The 21,648-nt window shown below is 35.2% G+C and overlaps 1 protein-coding gene across 3 annotated transcripts in view; it reads left to right on the top strand.

Annotated features, from left to right (window-relative positions):
- Positions 1-21,648, top strand: part of AGMO (alkylglycerol monooxygenase) — a 196,893-nt gene that overhangs the window by 66,428 nt on the left and 108,817 nt on the right. For all 3 annotated transcript variants that reach the window (XM_040548950.1, XM_040548951.1, XM_040548952.1), the window contains exons 4-5: positions 11,115-11,218; positions 17,044-17,139. In XM_040548950.1, coding sequence (XP_040404884.1) covers positions 11,115-11,218; positions 17,044-17,139 — 200 coding nt within the window. The remainder of the gene's footprint in view (positions 1-11,114; positions 11,219-17,043; positions 17,140-21,648) is intronic.

Raw genomic sequence — 21,648 nt, 5'->3', positions numbered from 1 at the left:
TATTTATATAAAGAAATCCCTCTGACTCATGGTCGAAGTCCAAAAGACAGCATCAGAAAGCATCAATTAAAAGACTTTCTTGAAGGCCAGTTTATGCCTTTTTGCTAAATGTGTTTGATCATGTTGCTGTAGCCCCAGGGATGGCTTCAACATAAAGATAAGCCTGCATTTGTGCAGAGCTAATCTAGGCATGTCTTTGTTCCCTGCTGAACGGACAGGGCAAGGAGTGGTGGGAGAGAGAACCTTGAAGATTGCACTCTGTTGTTAGAGATGTCCTCTATATAGTCCTAGCTGATGGGTCTAGGGATGGTATGTAGAATATGAGCTGTCACCTGGCTTGGTAGAATACTGAGTCAAGCTTGCATGCCCCCTTTCTTTTTCACCTTTAAACTAAGGCTGTGTGCTTTAAGTTGCCTATGTTCTGGTCTCTTTATGTAATCTGTCTACATGGCTTCCATATCCTTCTTGTTCAAATGATAAATGGAAAAGTTTATTGAAGTTTCAGCATGTTTAATAGTGCTCAGAACCAATCTGTTGTATGACAGGTAACAATAAGTAGTTACTTGACGCACACAGGATATCTATTTTTAGCGACACACTTTTAGAAATCGGGGTGTAAAGTAAGTATTGACAACGGTGTTGCAAATGCAAATTTATTTTTGTACGTATCACATACACTGTAAATAAGCAGTGGATCTATCACTGTTAAATAAACTCACAGTATCTGTTACTATGTTAGTTCTTTTTATTTCTAAGAGAAAGAATGTGAGACATTCGTAAAACAATGTGTAAACAAGTATGGGTGGCCTAGATGCCTGAAATAGAGTATGAAGTGTCTCAAATGGTCTTTTGTTTTGAACTGTATAATATATAAGGAACTTGCTTCAAAATCTGTTAAAGGTAATGAACAGTTCTAAACCAAAATCAGTAAGTTCTGGATCAGTTCCATAGAGAGCACAAAACACGTAAGTATTGCCTAAAACGTATGTCTGTTTTTTTTCTATGGTTTACAAATCTGCAAACTGATGGGACCAAAGTTGAACATATATATATTTTTTTCCTAGTATATTTTAAAAGTTGATTTAAGGGGTGTGGTGTGTCCTGGATGTTCCCCAGGCTTTCCTGATAGTCTTAGAAAATTTCAGTGGAATCCTTTGCAAATCTAATCTGCATTTCCACATATCTATCATTCAGGAACTTGGTTAATAAATCATCTGAAAGTCTGCAGGAGAAAACTCCATAGAACTAATTCCTCTTTTACACTAGAATAACTCCACTGATTTATCAGTGTTAATTCTTACTGTATCTGACTTGGAAAAATGAAGAATGAAATAAATAAATGCAGGAATCCAGCTACAAAGTGGAACTTACACGAAGGGCTCGTGGATATTTCTTTTGAAAACTCTGTGCCTTTGAGTTTCAGGACTTTGATTCCTTCCAGTTCATCTTTTCTTTCTCCCCCTTTTTTCCTTTCCTTTTTTTTTTTTTCCCTTCTTTCTATTTTTATACATTTCCCTGGCATTTTTGATTGTATTGTTCTGAGGGTCAAAAACTAAGATTAATGTTGCTGAGTTAGTATCATTTATTGTTTTCTTCCTAATATTCTGCAGCTTTATGTTTCTTTACCGTATGCAAGCTCAGTTTTGAACATTGTGGGAAAAGGTTTCACTGGCATCCATTCCTGCCATTAAAGTGCTTCCCATCTGAATATTGCCTGCCAAAGTATGTGGTATCCTGCAGAGCAAGAAGATGAGGACATAGATTGCAATGAAGCTGAACAGTTTGCACTTCCTAACAGTGACACCAGACATCAATCTTGTGTAGAGACAGCCCAGAATACAGAAGAATAAGAACTCTTTAAAAAAACCTACCAAAAAAAAAATAAAGAGAATTAGTTTTTTCCTTTTTCCTTTTTCTCCATTTAATTCCAGAAGTTTTCTTCTAAGATTCTTCAAGATGAATATGTTTTCAAATTGCATAAGCTGACATTTCAGTGGCAGAGGCTTTTGAGGAAAAATATATATATATATTTATGAAGGATTTGAAGAAGGAAATTTATATATCGATAGGCTCTTTGAAGTAATTTATTATTTACAGATTTTATTTAATTTAGTCTAATTTAGTTCTCTTTATCATCAAACTAAGGAGTAGAGTGTTAATTTGGCCACAGCTAATATGTTTCACACATTTGTACTACAGTTTGACATCAGTATTCAGCAACACCAAGTTATATTCTACAGGCTGGAAAGATTGCCAGTGCTGCAATCAGCCATATTTGTAGGAGATTGAGTCAAGTCTGCAGCTTGTATGAAGTGGCATAGCTCTATGAAGTCAATTTGCACCAGCTGCTGAGGATCTTCTCCTTTACACAGGAAGTTGTTGCAGGTTTTTATTTTAATATATGAATCTAGTTTCACCAACAGAATGATTTATAGTTGGGCAATTAATGAGCCATATGCTCCTCTTTGTAGTAAAAACGGTGTGGAAAGAGCTAAGTGCTGCAAAAAGTTGCTTCAGCAATGAGCTGCAAAAGTTAATATACACCATGTCAGTCAATCAGGAGGCTGTAAGGGTGTCAGGTGGATAAACTTTGCTATAACCAGTAGGAACCCTCACTGAAAAAAAAGGGGTAACTGAAGAATTTGGGCTAAATAGTAGACTTATGCTGGAAAATGCATCATATGACTTGGGACTGTGTTCACAAACAGGATTTTTCGCTATGGTTTAGGTATTCTTGAAGCTGCTATGGCACCATTTTTTATTATTTTATATATATTTTTTTCTAATTTGGTACAAATTGGAGCTGTTTTCAGACTATTACATCTAAAGAATCTGTTATGAAAGCCGGGACAGACAGAAAGCAGGATACCCAAACCTTTTACACCCAGCAATGCGTTGAAAGCAGCCCTGAGGAGAAGGACCTGAGGATCCTTGATGAGAAGCTCAGCTTGAGCTAGCATGTGCACTTGCAGCCCATAAAGCCAGCTGTACCCTGGGCTGCATGAAAAGTAGTGTGGCCAACAGGTCGAGGGAGGTGATTCTCCCCCTCTGCTCTGCTCTCATGAGACCCCAATTGGACTAGTGTGTTCAGCTCTGAGGCCCCCAGTACAAGAAGGACATGGCAGTGTTAGAATGAGTCCAAAGGAGGGCCACAAAGATGATCGAGGGGCTAGAGCATCTCTCCTATGAAGACAAACTGAGGGAGCTGGTGTTGTTCAGCCTGAAGAAAAGGCTCCAGGGAGACACTATAGTGATTTTCCAAGAACTAAAGGGGGTCAATGGGAAAGCTGGAGAGGGACTCTTTATCAGGAAGTGTAGTGATAAGACAAGGGAGAATGGCTTTACACTAAAAAAGTGTAGATTTAGATTAGACATTAGGAAGAAGTTATTTATTCAGAAGGCTGCCCAAAAGAACAGGCTGCCCAAAGAAGCAGTGGATGCCCCATCACTGGAAGTGTTCAAGGCCAGGTTGGATGGTGCTTTGGGCAACCTGGCCTGGTGGAAGGTGCCCCTGCCCATGCCAGGGGTTTGGAACTGGATGATCTTTAAGGTCCCTTCCAACCCAAACCATTCTATGATTCTGTGATTCTATGAGAGATGAGCAATTGTGTAACAGCTGCTGCCATCATGGTTCCTCATGGTCCAAATATACAGATCTTGAAACAGAGATCATCCAAAGCTCAGGCAAACAAAACTTTGACTAGCCACAGAGCTCCTGTAAGCAACTAGAGAATTTGAACAATTGGCTCCAGAAAAGTGTGAGAAACAGGTTGTTCAGGCAAGTTGGTATAGAAGAATGTGTGTGAGACACAGCAGCATACTAAAAAACACTTGCCAAATATTCAGTTATTTTCAAAGATTACATGTGCACATGTTGCTAAAGCTTCATTCGTTCTTTGTATTTCTTAATTTTCTGAAAAATTTCTATTTGTCTTTGTGGTAGTGTCCAAATCCACATTAGCATGAGAAAATTTCTTTGGGTCATTTATCTTCTCCATATCTTTCCCCATGAAGGAATACACATTCTTTTGCTACTAAAACTATGAGTGAAGTCAGAGATTGAGTCAGTGTGAATTAACTTCTGAATCCTTACCTAATAAACTTTATTCTCTTGTGTTTTACCATGGCATGCATGGAGGGAGACTGTTCAGTTCCTAGGAACTATATGAAGAGCTTCTCACAGGCCATAGGTTAGGACTGACCTATTGCAATTAACTTATATTCTTACTCTAGTTTGCATTAATGTAATAACTTTGCAGGCAGTGTGATTCACACAGCTTAGCTTCTGATGAAACTATTCCTACTATAAGAGACAGTGAGTCTGGGGAGCTCTGTGGCTTTTTCTTGCCTTCCCAAAGATATTCTATGCTTGTGAGCATGCCAAGAAATGGCACAGGGCACCTATGGGTTGAGAAGACCATTATTTTCGACCCAGCCAAGCTCTGTTTTTCTAACCATGTAGTACCTTTACAAATTCAGAAGTGTATGAGAGCATAGTTCACAGTCCTCTCAGGTTATTGCTATGAGGCTATATGATCTGGTCCATTGTTTGTTCTGGGTAGCATATGTAATACTTTGGCTTGTCTTGAGTCTTCCCACGTTTCCCTAGACCATTCTGCATCTTAAGTTTTGCAGATCTTATTGTGGATTTTTTGTGTGGGAGCAGTTTTGTGTTTTCAACTGGTATGGCAGGAGATCAAGCAGGAGGTTTTGGCTTGTGCACAGATTCTGGAGGCAGGTTCTGTAGAAGGTTGCTCCAGTTTTTGGCTTATAAGCCATGGGAGCATATACCATGTATTACTTGATTGTAAGTTAGCCCACTCACTAAATAGTTTGCTGACCGCACACAGTAATTCAAGAAGAGGACTGAAAAACAGAGAGAGTACTGAATAAAACACAGAAAAAAAAAAAAAAAAAAACACACACATCTTACATCACAGAAGAATCAGATGCTGAATTTTTATTGAAAATTCCTAATTAAGTTGGTGGACTGCAACTATGTAGAGTGTCACATGGTAGCATTATTTTCTGTTTGAGACTGCTTGTTTGATATTCCAAATGATTATCTATGCTGGAATTACCTGTGTAATAAAATATATTTCATTGTAAAATGACCAAAGATGAATAGACTGTGCTGAGGCTGAAGACGTACTTCTGACTTGTTCCACTTATCCTCCTGAAACACAAACTCTGGTAGCAAAGGCTAACATAGTCTGTTTTTCCTTTTATGCTAACTAGCAGCGGAACTCCTATTTTCTAATTGCTGAAAACTGGTCTGTGTCAGGTACACATACATGTAGGTGCTTTCCAATAAGAATGTGAAAAAGATGAAAGTCCAGAAAATTGTTTGAAGCTATACTGTGAATGATGTCTAATACATGACTCAATCCCAATTCTCCTTACAGGTAGTCTTTTGATTTACATGTGTGACTATCCCGAGAATGCAAACTACTAACATTTACTGTAGCCAAGGCCACAATGTAAGAAAAAGATCTTATTAAAAAAGAAGAAAGAAAGATGTGTATATTTCCCTGTATGCGCTCTTTGTGTGTGGCATGTCTTCCAGATATTTCCTTGGATCTTATCCTGTTTTCTTTAAACCCATGCAGCTCTTTGCTTACATTAACATAACTGAGGGAAGAATTTGTTCCTATAAGAATTAAATTTGTAATACAAAGGAAGCAGAGGCTTTTGGCAAATAACCTATCTTGCAACACTTATTGAACACTTAAATGAAAAACATAAAGCAAATTTGGATCAGAAGAGTAAGAAAAGAGGGTCTACATCATAACTGTATAAAGATTTCTGTTTTCATGTGAGATAGAATGAATTTGAGGGTGACTTCTCAATTTTAATAAAGGCATTCACTCAGTGTCCCAAGACACAGTTCTTAAGCCAACTTTTACGAAAAACAAACAAACTGTAATTGTATTTCCTAGTGACAACCCCCTGGCTGTCTCAGCGGTTTTTCATCCAATGCAAATGTGGAATCCAGCTGGGAAGGTGAACCTTTGGGGAAAAAAAAAACAAAAAACAAACAACACCCTCTATGAGAACGGATCCATTCAAAGATCTCAGAAGCATCAATGGAACAAATCAATTAGAGCGGGGCAGGAAGGTAGTGAGTAATCACACAGTTGTTTTTTAAGTAAGTGAAGCTAGTAGTTTAGTGAAGAAATTAAGTAGCATTCATTCCTCTCTATTTTACCTTTGTTGGGAGAGTAAAAGGCATATAGAAGGACTGGAAGTTTCACTTTCTAGGCCAATATCCTCACTTTCTGGAGAAGAATAGGCTCATGACATGATCCCTTAACTATTGTTTGTAGGTGAATGCAGGACTGAGTACCTGCATTTGAGTATCAGCAGGTCACAGCTGCTCTAAGAAGTAGCTGTTGTCATGCTGGGGTTAGCAGGGGCCACACTGGGTGATGGGTTTCTTGCCATTTCCTTGGTTTTGTGAAGTTCATCACAAAGCGGTAACTTGTGGCATAGGACAAGTAATGTTCTTGTCTTAGTTTATACCCAGTGCAATTCAACACTGAATCTTGTAAGAGGTGTCAAGCATAGTCAAACTGAATGTTTTGTTTAATTTTAACTGGATGCTAAGGGGAAAGTTTTACCTGTTTGCTTAGCTACAATCAGTGTTGACTTAAAGAGAACAGAGACTATACAAGACTCATCATATGGAAACGTTCCTAAACCATCTGTTTGTTGGTAGGTGTTTTGTTTGTTTGTTTGTTTTTCTTCCCGGTTTATCTTATGTCCAGAAATTCAGGTGTAATAAAGTTACAAAGAAATTACCAACCATCAGATCTTTACCATTTCAATGATTTTGAGGATTGTGAAAAATGGCTGTTTTCAATGACATGGCTCATTGAAATTACAACTGGGTATTTTGGCAAATATATTTTCTCCAGTTGTTAATTTAGTGGGATGTGGAAATCACTGAAAGCTGTGGAAATGAACAACAACAAAGGCTCATTTTGAACTTCCCACGTCATGTATTCTTAAAGAGAAATCTTATGTGTATGGTGACCAGTTTCTGTCACCACAAGGGAAATACTTCAGTAGTGAAATATGGCCCAAGTGTTGGATCTATCTTTTGGTCTCATTGAAAGGGACTTGATTAATGCCAAAACAAAAAATGTAAAGTAGAAAAAAAAATAAAGCTCGGTGGAATCATTCATACTACTGTGATATGGTTGTGATGGTGTGTGAAACTGAATTTTTATGTATTACTTATGATGAGGAGGGAGGGAAAAAGGGTGGGGTGAAGGAAGTGATAACATCTTCTCTTTGGCTTTTCCAAAAGGAAGAAAGATTAAAGTGGGAAGGAAATTTAGTAGTCTCCTTCTGCATAATGAAGACCTATGTCTAATAGAAGATAAAGATGGCATTTTCATTTCAGGTAGTTCTGAGAAAAGTTATACAAATTATAACCTAGCACAGCAAGGGTTTCCTTTGATGGTGTGGATTTTCTTGTGTTCTGTTTTAGTAGGTGGAAGCCTGATGTGCTATTTGGATACAGGGAAGAACAGAACAATGTCTTGCTACTGGAGTTAATCATTGCTTAATACATTGCTGTTATCACTGTGCAGAATCAGTGAATTTTTTCACTTGCCAGCCAATATAAACCCTGAAATAATCAGCATGTACTTTTATAAGAGAATGAATGGTAACATCTAGATAGGTGAAGAAGGAAAGAAAATTGATGCTATATAGGATGTTCTGGATGATGGAAGGGTTATCGTCTGGCCCTCAGTTTTCTCTCTAGCTCTTCAGGTCTACACAGACTCAGACATGCAATTAGTAAAATCAGAGGGCTGAGAGTAGTTCAGAGATTTGTATCATAACCCTAAAGGAAAATAAAAAATTGTCTTTTGTACTATTATCATTAGTCTGATATGTGAATTCTATTGATAAAAGAAAGAAAATGAGAGGCTGAGGGAACTGGATCAGAGAGGAGGAGACTTAAGGGGACCTAAAAGTAGCTTTGCAGCATAGATGAAGCATCTTTTGTCAAGAAGATAGAGCCAGGCTTTTTGCAGAAGTGTATGGTGGGAAGGCAAGAGACAATGGAGAAGAAAACAGGTTCTGTCTGTATGTAAGAAAAAAACTTTTCCTTAGTGAGGACAATCAGGAACAGGTTATGGAGAGAGTTTGTATGGTTTCTGTCTTCAGAGGTTTCCAAGACCCAACTAACCCTCAGAAACCTCATAGTTGTTCTTGTTGTGAGCAGGAGGTTAGACGAGATATCTCTTCTGCTCCTTTACAGCCTGAATTATCCTATGATTCTATGATGTTAATTCTCCTGAATCAAAAATAGAGGTTTTGTGCATATTTGCTTTTTTTTTTTTTTAATTTTGTATACTAATCACATTAACTTAGAAAACAGTCAAAATTTCATTAGAGCATTGTCTACATGGCAATTCCATTGCCTACTTTTATTCCTGTGTCTTCACTCATGAATTTAAACTGGGGAGATCTAAAAAACACTGTAATACTTCCTGGTTTGTACATGGATTCTCTAAAAAAAAAAAAAGTTTCAAAATTATCTGTATCTCACTCTTGCTCTCATTTTTGGTCATTATATAGTAACAAACATGAGAAAATGCATAAGACAATCTTTTATAATTTCATTCTAATTCAAATAACTTTTTTCTTTTTATTTCAAGTAATCATCATTACATATGAATGAAAAAGTGAAAGCACAACGCTTTTATAGACCCATACTTTTCTGTTTCTGTTTCGGATGGTTAGTGAGCAATCAGCTGTATTCTTTGATGAGTGCTTGGTCTGTTTCTTACATTTGTGGGAAGTCTTTTAGCTGTAATGGCTATAATTATTTTTAATGTGCTAATGGTTACAGACTGAGTTTTGGGGTGATCCATTTCACACTTACTTATGTTATTCTTCTGCTCAAATAAAAGTTATAGATAATCAGTTTCTTCCCATTAATATTGAGGACAAAAATTATTTCTGATCATCAACGCTGTTAAGTCAAGGAATTTAACATAGACTGTGCCACTGATGTCAGCAAAAAGAGGATTAAGGAGGAGGATTTAATTCATTTAACTGTAGCAGAAAAAGTCAGAAATGGCTTTAGCAGTTAAATTGCTTGTGACATAATTGTTTGTTTATGTCTCTAATATTCCTGTGGTGTATTTTTGAATGATAGATCATTTAAGTTGACTGGCACATCTGAAAGATTAACATTATACCAATATTCAGTTACCTTGTTCCGTAATTTAGCTAGTGTAAGAGGCAGTTTAACTGAAAAATGAATGCTAATAAAGTGCCTGTTTAGTAATTCATTTTGAAAACCATTTGACCTTAACTAGACTGAAAGTAGACTGTAAAAATCATCATAGATTCCCTTCCTTGAACTTTTCACAATGCTGAAAAATGACTGAGGGAAAGAAGCAAGATCCAGTTACTGTACCCTGTTTGTACAGCTGTACTTCATTGAGTGGAGGCTTGTGTTACACACAGTTTGTGATAGGAAGTAAATGCTTTTAAAACAACTAAGGAGACAGGTCTTTAACCTCCACCTTTTCAGATGCTTTGTTCACTCATTTAGCTTCTGTCGAGGTCTTGGGAAACATTTCAAATACAAATTGAGTACTGAAGCTCACCTGAATAATTCATCTCCTAGTGAGCTCATTAGAGAGAGATGAGTTAAGATCGTTTATTTATTTATTTATTTATTTATTTATTATTATTATTATTAGAGAGAGAGATTACTAATTCTTGATATGGAGAAGATTTGCTGTTTCAGGGACAAATACGTTTAAAGAAGGAAGAATTCTCAGATTGAATATTAAGTGAGGCTTATGATAGATGAAGTTAGAGTTTTAATTCAGCAATGGTAATGATTTTCAAGGACTTAGAGGACATTCAGAAATGATGTCATGTAGTCTGTCAAAAATCCATCAAAATTCATTATATTTTAAAATTTTAATTTCTAACATGTAAGGCTTTTACCTCCTGTTACAAGACTGTTTAGTCCCATGAAATGGTGAAGACACTTTAAGATTCATTAAGGGGATTTTTTGGCAGTGCTTCACATTGCAAGAACATGTTAATCACCAGACCTAAACTGTTTGATTAAATACACACTATAAGATCATTCTGTGAATTAAATTCAAATATCTGCCAAGGGCACTTCTCTAATTGCTCTGGTGTAAGAAGTCAGTGGCAATGGCAGCATGCAGTTGATGGTCAGCCAGATAACTTTTAATTTCTGTAATAAGCTGAGGCTGTGTACGTTTCATCCTTTGAAATATATGTGACCTTGAATTTAGTTTCATGCTACATATATATATATATATATAAATATATATATATATACTGCTATATAATGCCAAAAAAGCATTATTTGGTCTGCATTAGCCACCCACTTTCACATTTTGCTATAATTAACATCTTCTTCATAGCTTGTAGCACTATATCTGATGGCCATGAACATTCTTGGCTTTCATTTCTGTTTGATAACCTCCCACTTAAGACTGTTCAGATACAAATATTTACTGCAATGAGGCCACCCAGATTTGCACTTAAAGAGAAAATGCCTTGAAATACTATTAGGATTTTGAAGTATTCTTCTTCATTTTAGTACATCAGAGGTGTCATGCCTTCAGAACACAACTGGAATTGGTTTTACACTTATTCCAGCAACTTTTTAGAACCACAACACAATAGAGTAACTGCTCTCCTTTAGTTGAATCTAGAGTTTCCAGCAGTTTTGAGCAAAAAGCCATTTGTTTTTCCATTTGTGGAAAAGAAGTGGGCAGGCAATAGTTGTGTTTCATGGTCTGGGGTACAAGTGGACTTGAAGATTTATGTGATTTTTATGTGAAAACCATAAGCATAACAGCAGATATCAGTTAAGTTGTTTAAACAGTCAGCTGACATGTAACCCGGTCTAACCAAACTCATCTCTGGACATTAGTTTTTATTTCTTGTTATACTATATTATACTATGGTATAATAGCAAAGTGTAAATTGGGGATTTAGTTCCTTTTAGCTTAAGAAAAAAAAAAAAAAAGGCCATAGGAAACAAATGTTGCTTTGTTCTCTGGTATATGCCTCATTAGAAATTATGTGTTTTGCAGAGGTTAATATACTGTGGGCAGCACACCAGGTACATCATAGTTCTGAAGATTACAACTTATTCACAGCGTTGAGACAATCTGTACTGCAGAAATACACCTCCTGGGTAAGTTGCACAAGATTTGACAAACAACAATATCACCAAGATTTAGTAAAAGTGAAAATACAGTGTTTATTTCCCTTCAAAGAAAAACATGTAAATTATTTTAGATGTTAAACACTGAAAAGCACAGATGAAACTGAAGAATCTGAAAGTCATAAGCTTTAAAAGTACATTCATTACTGATTTTATAGCAAACTTGAAAAGTGATACACTAATTAATTTTAAGAAGGGTAATTTTAACTCTTTTTCATATATTCATAACTTTCCAGGAAAAATGTGACTTTAAAAAAAATTATTTAGTTAATCATGCATCAGTGCAGGAGAAGATCAGAATATAGTATACCTACTTTAGAATATGTCCACGTAGCTGAAAGGAGCAGAGAAATAAGAAAAGATTGCTTTAGACATGCAAACAGATTTATTTTTGTATCTGCTCATGTAATACGTCAGCACTCCAGTAAGTCAAAGAAATATGCCGCCACTTTTATCTAGCTTTATTTCAGACAAAATATATTGTAAATAATGATCTGTGTATGCATCAAATAGAAATTAAGATAAGTACTCATTTACAGATTTAATTGAACATACTATCCAGTTTTAACTTTTGGGCACAAGGTAACTGCTGCTTTTCAACAGCTGCTCTCTCATATTCTCTTATGACTGTTTTTTTAAACTCATATTGTGGTTTCTTAGATTGTTTTTTTTCATTGTTGTTTGTTTTTGAAGTATAAAAACTTCAAAATTTGAACTCTTATTATTAGATTTCAGAAGTAATTTTAAATATATTTTTGTAGTTAGAAGATATATAAAAGCTGTCCTGCAGTGAGGTATAACGCTAATGGTGGAATAAACCTACAGTCCTCTGTGAATCTCTATGACTAGCCTATGAGCAAATGACTCAAACCCAAGGGCGTGTGCTCACAAAAATCCAAATCCAGTGTAGCTCCATTAACTTCAGTGAAGTTTGGATTTATGTTCACATAACTGAGAATGGATTTAGTCTGTTGTTCTTAGTTGTTTCAAGCACATAACATTAGTAAATTTAAGCAGTAGGTTCCAAAAAAATTATGAGCTTTTCTAGAACTTGTGAAAACTCTCTCTTAGTTTTGCTTCTTAAAATATTATCTGTAAATTATTATTTTTATTCATAAAATAGTCATCTGATGTTAGTAGCAGTGCCGCAAATTTAAATGGCCGTAAGGAACAATAGTCAAAGTATCTCTGTCACAGCCCCACTTTCTGTGTAAATACTGCCATGTTAAAGATTTAACTTTGAACATTTTACCCATTGGGACCATATGTACAAATGATTAACAAAAACAATAATTAAAAAAAGACAAAAAGCCTGTGTGTGTACATATGGGTGTGTTTATGAGTATATTGTCTGCCTGAGTGGTTTTGAGGATGATACCTCAGAGAGTACAAAATATTCAGGAAGGCCAAGGTGTCTGGCAATCTTAGGTTCTAGAGACCATCCTCAGGACCACACTAGTATCACTTGTCAAATAATATATGTGCGTTTAAAATTGATTTGCTTTGAACAAAGGGAAGACAACATTGAATCTATAATACTTTTGTGTGCAGTTTTTTTCTGCCAATATTTGATATTAACCAAAACATTTTATTAGTATAAATATGGGGATTTTCATCTCCCTGGAACTTTTGGAGAAAGAAAACTACTACACCTTTCAAAGCCTAAATGTGCACAAGCACTATTCCTGCTAATTCTTGCACTTTTATTTTTATTTTTATTTTTATTATTTTGGACTGCCAGACTTGTCAAGTGCCTCAAAGATGCCTCAAAGCTGAAACCCGGTGAAATCTTTAGTTAATCTCTGGGAATGATTTATGTCACTGAATCTGTACTGTTGAATGCAGTTTCAAATCCAGTTTTGTGGACACTGTGAGAATATTGTGGTGGATGATGTGGGATTTTAAGACTGTTCTGTTGCCAGCTATGTATGTGTTTTAAGTTAAGGAGTATAAGATAAATAAATTAGAATATCGGTCTCTATGGGTTGTGCTTGTGCTGACTGAAAAGATTTGAAATGAAAAAGAAAAAAGCATGCTTTAACTACAATCAGTGGTGTGAAATGTACTCTTGAACTTGGAACCAAATGTCTATTACTTCATGTCATTTGCACACAAAACATTTCCCTTTGTCCAGTAGAGGAGAGATGATGCAGACCTAGTGTTAGACTGAGAGATGGTTTTGAAGTCCATTTGGGGAGGAAATAGATGGAAAGAATGTATATTCATTTTTAAGAGAACATCAGCATGCTAAGGTTGTTATACCTTTTTGCTACTGATGAAGCACCTAGTTAAAGTGTAATTGTGAAAGAAGAATGTAGCATATACACCTTGAAAAGTTATGGCTTAATTCTTTAAATACCAGTTCTTAACTTTCCTCCAAGGGTAAGATTTAATTGCAAATATTAGATCCATAATAACTTGATAGTTTTAAACTGTACTAAGGTTTTAATTATGCTTTGTTGATTTTAATGCAATGGAAGTGTTTGTATATAAATTTCAAAAGGGTAATGGGTAACACTTTTTTCCAGCACAGAATCACAAAGTTGACTTCTTTTTACTGAGGAGTCTGACAGGTCTTGGATCTGTAAAGGATGTTTTTTTTAATACTTACCTTTATTTCCTGAGGAATCATCACAAAAGTATACCCCATGTGAGCTGCCATGGAGGCAGCTTTCCCGTGGATCCTCACTGTGCCCCACAACCCCTTCACTTTGTGCTGATGGTGAGCCTGAAAGATCAGCAGGTAGCCCCAGAGACACGTCCTGGAGAGAGGTGGGCTCAGCACTGGATCTGTGCAGGAAACTAAGCCCTTCTGCTAAACCTCAGGATCTTCAGACTTTTCCCTTTCTTTCTTTCTGAAAGCATTCATAAGCTTTTGCTTACAAAAGAGAGACAGAAAAGTAGGGCATGACCAATTCAGAGAGCATGTAATAATGTGGTGGACACACATCCTTCCAAAAGGGCCGATGCCTTAATTCTTGAGGCATAGTTGTGATGCAGCAGCCCCAGATATGAATTCCTCTCCACCCCCTCAATAAGTGCCTTTCCCATCAGGTTATCAGTTACTGTGGCTCTGCCTCAATCTCTGTTGCTGAACCCACAAGTGGGAAAAGATCTGAGTGTGATAAACATTTTTTCTTGAGTTTTGACCAGAAATTCCATCTTTGAGCCAGGAAAGATTTTCCCTACAGATTAGTGAAAGCTGGTATGTTCCCATGAAAAGTTTTGATTTGGTGAATTGGCATTTCCAGTGAAAAAGTACTTAGTGATTTTTATTTTTTTTTTAACTGACATTGATCTTGTTGCAGTGGAACCATAAGTAGGAAATTTATTTATTTAAATTTTTTTTTTTTAAGATAAGTTTTCATTTCTCCCTGTGGGTTCTGATTTTGTGAATGACCTTTCAAATCCTTTCTGTCCAAAATTAAGCTTACACTGCAAGGAAACATGAGGCAGTTAGGAAAGCATTCTCCCTTGTCAATCTGAAATTTACCTATACATTTATATAAAATTTTCCTCATCTCACCACTTAGCAGGTGGTGAGTATTTCTAGTACTTATTGTGAAAAGTAGGTTAGAAAGTAAATATGAATATGATCCTTCCTTTGCCTGAGTCATCTGTAAATACTGTCAAATTGCCTATGTTAATTTTAGGGAAAAAGCATATCATCTTTAACTCTACTTTAAATCCAGCAACCAATCCCATGCATAATCTGAACACAATTTTTATTTTATTTTATTTATTTCATTTTATTGTTTTTATTTTTTTATTTTATATTTTATTTTATTTTCAACTTCCTCTCCATTCCTTTTGAAAATTTCCTGCTCTTATCATGTCAATAGACAGGTACAATCAGTAATAAGAGAAAACTGCATTAGCGTTACCAGCCACGTGTCCTACTTCTTCATTGGCTTCTTTGTAAGATGACCTTTGAGAAAAACCATGCCAGCACCCTAGATGTTGTGAGACAAATATCTTCCAGTCTTTTCTTTTTGGAGCTTCCCCCACTTTTAATAATTTTAATAATTAAATTTAATTTATATTATAATCATATATAATATATATACTTATATATATATAATATATATATATATTATATATAATTTATATTATATAATTGTTATAATTTAATAATTTTAATAATTAAATACTAAGAGGGCTCAGGTTGGTGGCAGGAAGCAAAAGGATCTCAGACAAGAGACTGACTCTATGCCAGTGTTGAGGTTATTTCTTCTAAATTGTGGGAGACTTACACTGCATTTCTGTCTCAGATCATGGAGAATCATGTGTTTGAAAACAGTTCTTCTATTTGGTAATCTTGTGCATAAGGCAGTCGGATCTGCATTAAGTATTTAACTCATTTTTTATGTATCTCAGTATTTACTCAGTATTTAAGTATTTAACTCATACCTACCTCTACTCCAAAATTTCATGCCTAAATGCCCCACCTTCATGATGGCATTTACTAGCTCCCACCTTCAGTAAGAGTTCATATGAACTGTTGTGAGTTTACTTAGACTAAGTGATTCTTAGGGATTGAATGTGAAAATTTCACAAGAATATATTTTTCTTTTTTTGTTGTTTGTTTCATAAATATTTCACAAGCGCTTCAATCTTCAAGAATCAGACTGATTAAAACAAGGTTTCTTTCCAGTGCTTTGGTCTTGTTCCAGTGTTGAAGCCTGCAGACCAAGCTGGGATTGGAGGGCCTTAGTACTCATGACAGTGAGAAACCACTGTGGTGACTTTCCCAAGAGCATCAGTCATATCAAGGGGATGGGGGTGCATTTGTTTCATAGCCCCAGCTTGATGTCTTACCTATCGGGTAGAACTCTTGACAAAAACTGTGGGAATATCATAATTAAATACTATATAATACGTGTCATTTTTTTCCAGACCTATGCTAAAAGGATTTATGGCTCAGGAGGCCTGTCATGGTTATCTTATTGCTTTCTCTGATATTCAAAGACTTGATTTTGTGAGAAGGATAATAGGAATTTGAATCTGTACTTTAGGGAAGGATTAATTTCTCAGTGCAGCTTGTGTAACACAAGGTCAGGTAGAAAAAAAAAAAAAACAACAAAAAAAACCACAACTTTGTTCTGATGAAAGCAGACTGACTTCTTACATGTGAATGTCTTGTAAGTCTCATCCTATTGCTCAGCCAGTTAAGCAACTAATTGTGAAATTACTGGGACTCCACTCTGTAAGAAAACATGTTTCCTAAGGAGGCAATGTTCTGAAACTATTTTCATGCCAGCACATCTTTAGAACCCAGCAATGTATCAGGGCATCAAGAGAGATGCTGTGAGGAAGTTAGGGTGAGAATTTGTAATTAATTTTGAAAGTGGAGCAAACTACCTTATCCTGATGATGCTCATGGAGGGAGTTCAGATGGAAAGGCTATAATGCTATAAATTCCCTCCTTGCTTATTCTGTGATAATTCTCCCCATTAAGTAAAGCCTTCATGTCAAGGATATGTTGCTGCCTGCTACATCTAGTGCAAAGAATAAATATCTCATCTCAGGATTTTTGAGTTCTTTTCTTGATTTTGCTGCTTGCTCACTTTATGACTTTTGGTAAATCACTTTCACTGAAATTTGTCCCACTTGCTTTTCCATCTCTAGCAGTAACATAATAATCAGTATGTACTCTATATAATGTCCACATTACAGAGGCTTTAGAAGATGAAATTACCTTATGCAATGCTTTGAGCTCCTGAGATTGTACTTCATTATATCACCACAACTTTAGTGTGATAAATATAACGTATATTTTCTTTTTAATTTTTCAGATGTTCAACTTGCCAATGGCTCTTTTCATTCCACCATCAGTATTTGCTGTTCATCTACAGTTTAATCTACTTTACCAGTTTTGGATACATACAGAGGTAAACTAGGTTTTTAAGCCATACCTAAACAGTTAGCCTGGAGCAGTGTCCTGGAAATCTACTAGCAGCTGATTTATTGTGTAAGAAAAATCTTTGTCTGACTTCTTTAAGGAGAAACATCTGTTCATTTTTATTCCTTTTGCTGAATATATATTGCTAAGTTTATAAGAAGCAATGAGGCCAGTTGGTCCCAATTAGATTAAAAAAAATAATAATAACTGTAAGGAATCAAAACTTTTTAATATTTTAATACAATATTTTCCTATCTTGCAGCTTATTAAATATTTCTGGCAGATACTGAAACTGATTTTATCTCTAAGATAAATATTTTAGAGAAAAATATCCAAATAACAGTACTTCTTAAAGACCATTTAGAGTTAAAACTGAAGATATTGTTTCCTTTTTAATACAAGAGTTCTCAGATGAAAAAATGTTATTTAGTTATCTAATAGCTATTTGCTTATGACTGCACCTATTTGTTTTGTAAGTGTATAGGCAAAATGTATTTTACATACATACAGAGTTAATTACCCACTGTAATTTGTAAGTAGTTTTCCATACTTCTCAGGTAGCTGGACAGCCTTTCACTCTCACTACAGTAGAGGTGTTTAAAAGTTTTGCATGTTATATGGCAGTAGCATGTATGTCGGTAGCCCCTGCTGGGCTGCAGGCCAATTACCTCTGCAACGCTCTTACTCCTTTGATTACTCTCACTACTCAGATGCTTTTTTCCCTCTGTAGTATCATTATGCCATCTATAGGACATTTATTTTCGAAAAAAATATATATATATATATATTTATTTGCTATTTTATGTGACTGTGTTGCTTAAATTACTGTTTTTATTTTCTCTTTTCTGTGTGCTTGCTTAACAAAAAAAAAAAAAAGAAAAAGAATAAAAAAAGAAAACAAACAAAAAAAAAACCTAAGATGTACTTACAACTACTAAGCACTTACAGTGGCCCATTAACAAACTTCTATTGTTGGCATTACAGTTCTATTGGGCAAATTTCTAAAACCATTAACATGTGTCTCATATTCTGCAACATTAAATGAATAACAAAGGTTTACAATAAAATGTAACAAATATCACCAGAACTGGCATAAACTCAAGCAGTACACAGTTAATGTTGTCAAAATGTTTGGAGGAAATTTGATCCAACACTTTGAAATTATACTAAATAAATTCTCTGAGTCTCATGGTAGCAAAGTTTCTTTGACCCTATCTTAGGATCTCCAAACCGTTTTTATGGTGTTTCAAGCAAAATATGTGCCTCGCTTACCTCTTCTCTGCTGTCTGAAGCCATTCTTACCTCATCTGAGATGCCTCTAATGCTTTGGTGTGTAGCAGTAACTGAATGAATCCTGGCACTGGTGTCACAGTGCGTGTATAAAGTTTCTAGAGTTAATTTCAGAGGCTTATGAATTACCTACACCCCTCTAAAGTGCTAAATCCTTCACAGGGTTTAGAGGAAAATTTCATAGTGTATGTGCCAAGTTTAGACCATAGTCTAAACAGGAATAAATTGCAGTCACAATAAAAAGATAAGTACTCTTTACTACTAAATTATTGTATCAGCAGGAAAACAATGTATCTTTTATACTGATCCAGTTGATCTAATCATAGATCTTTGTTTACAAAGGAGATATTCTTAATGTTGTTGAATTTGTAGTGCAAATGAAATCAGCTGAAATATGTTGAAGTTAGGCTTTAAGATCAAAACTGATGTCAAAATAGAAATAGGGTTACACCACTTATTAACATGTTTCCTGCTCTCGAGGACAGGGACCTAACAGACAAAAGAAGGGAAAGAAAGGGAAATAGTAGCAGCTATTGTAGCCATGGAGGTTTATATTAGCCAGTATTTTTGATGAAGTTAAACTGATGTTTAACAATTACACTTTGTTTTTGTTTGTGATAACTGCTACAATTTAACTGTTTTAGAGGTTTGAAATCTCTAATGTTTTTTTCTAATAGTCATTTTACTGACTTTTAACAGTATCTTACATTCTACTAAAACAAAAATCCTTTATGTAATTCCAAGTTCCATCAGCTCCTCAACATATGAGGTTTCCCTAGGGCTGCGGGCCTGCCACATTATAGAAAATGTGATCCTGGTTCTCACTGCTGCTAAACCTTGCTCTGAACACTACCAGATTCATCATCCCCAGCAGCTCTGGCGTCCTCTGGGAGCCCATACTGGCTGCTGATACAGTGTGGCACTTTGTGTCATTAGGGGTTCCAATGGAGAAGCCTTTCATCAGTCATATTCTGCCATTACAAGATGTAATAGTTTTCTTCCAAAATGTAAGAGGATTTAAGAAATGATCAGTTTATCCTCAGATTTCTATTACTGCTTATCAGTATTGATAGTTCCTTAGGCAGAATTTGGTCCCATATTGACTAGTCAAGAATGTTTGGAAACCATAACTTCACTGCTTTTGATTACACATCTTCGTCCTTCAGAAAAATAAAATCTAGTAAGATACAGTAAAAATGCCTTGTTCTATAGTAATAGATTTCTTTTTTTCATAGCACTGAAAGTCTTAATATAGGTTGTGCACAATTTAATGTTTTATGAAAGAAAAGATACATGATATTTAAATAATAGCAAAGAATGAAATTGTACGAAACTTTCTGAGGGAAGATATTTTATTTTAGTCTAGGTTTGAGTTTTTGCTGTTGTTGTTTAAAGAAATAACTCAAATTGAATTTAATAATTAAAAAAGAATGATTGTGCTATTCTGAACCTTTGTATGTCATGTTTCAGCCAAAAGCGAACATTCATAGCCAAAGTATGATCCCTGATATTTTCCAAAACTTTAACTTGTTGTTTCAAACAATGTTCAGAGAAGTTTCCTGTATTAAAGCTTTGGCCTTCTTCAATATTTGTCATGTCAATTTTTGTTCTGCTTTCCTATCAGAATATCAGGCATGGTCCATTTTATTTTAACTCAAGTAGCTCATATATTCCTTCAAAGACAGTATACCAAAACACAAATATCAAAAGTACCTACTCTTTGTCTCAGACTTCCCTAGTTCCTGTATACTTGGTAAGCTGTTGGCCTTTTATGTAAAATAGTACAGGATTCTAAACACTATGAACAAGGATTATACTATACCAAATTTTAATAGTAATAAAAGATCTTTAGCACCAAAATCAGAAGGGGCTATTGATACAGATAAAGCATTTCTATAATTATTAAATAAATGGTGGGTATCCTAGACTGAAAATGGCTATGTGATTTAAATAAGTTATGTACTTTCATTTAACTATATTCACCAATTAGAAGAATTTCAGCTATCTGATGTCCATATTTTTTTTTCTTCATTGCTTCTCTGCATTATCACACTGTATATATGGCAATCGGAAATAATATCACAAATTTTCCAAAGATTTTTTTTTTTTAAATCTCTGAATAACACTCAGGTATTGAAATAAATATAATAATAGCTCATTTAAATGAGAAAGGAGGCAAGAAAAAAAAAAAAAAGAAAACTTTTTTTAAATCATGGCTAAAGATAGGATCCCAATAAATCAAGAGAGAACAATTTTTGGTTCAATCCAATCCTATCACGTCAATGGAATGATGTTGCCTTAAATGGACTGGGAGAAATGTTTCTATGACTAGGCCATTCTCATCTAGACATCATCATGAGGGAAGTTTTTTTTTTTTTTTTTTTAAAAAAAAGACCTTTGGTCAAAAAACACTAAAAATCTAATTTTTCAAAAGCCACAAAATGTTTCAGGACTTTTACTGACAGACAGAAATACTCTATTTCAGTTTATTTTCACAGGTGATTCAGAAGGTCTGTGGCTCATATTAAACTATATCCTTCCGTTACGCATTTATTACAACCAATAAGTTAGGTGCGTTTATAACCTGATAGACACCTGTGAAAAACAGAAATTAGTTTCTGTTGGTTTAGCTGTAATTTTTATGAGATGTCAAATTGTATTTGGAAAATATCAACTGAATCAATCCCTGTTCATATTAATTGTGGCAGTAGATTATTCCTTGTCTGTGTGATCTTTGACATGCATTAGTTTCTGTTTAATTTTCTCATTTAGGAAAAGACTGCAATCTATGCTCTTTACCATACTCATAGAACTCAGGTTTCTTAAGGCATCTCTTTTCTCATGTTTGTCTTCCTTCCTCATCAAAGCAGAAAAAGTGCTACTATAAACCAGGAGTAACATGGGTGAAAACAGACAAGAAAGGAGTAGGAAACATTTTGACACCTTATGGAGGCTGGCAAAAGAGAATTGAAATCACTACAAAAGCCAATTTTTTATTTTATTTTATTTTTTTAATCAGAAAACACTGATTCAGTAAAGCTGATGCTTGCTGTGGAAGTATATAGTATTTGCCATCTCCCCCCCATTCAAAACCATGGGACCTATTTCCAAATCACAAGAAAGCATGATTTTAGTAGGACACTCCTGTGCTGTGTGCAGGTCCGAGCTTCTTTAGCTTTGACTTCTGCTCTGTTTTCTTTAATTAAAA

Source organism: Cygnus olor, chromosome 2, assembly GCF_009769625.2.
Source record: "Cygnus olor isolate bCygOlo1 chromosome 2, bCygOlo1.pri.v2, whole genome shotgun sequence".
In the NCBI taxonomy this organism is placed as follows: Eukaryota; Metazoa; Chordata; class Aves; order Anseriformes; family Anatidae; genus Cygnus; species Cygnus olor.
This window is presented reverse-complemented; position numbering and strand designations above follow the sequence as displayed.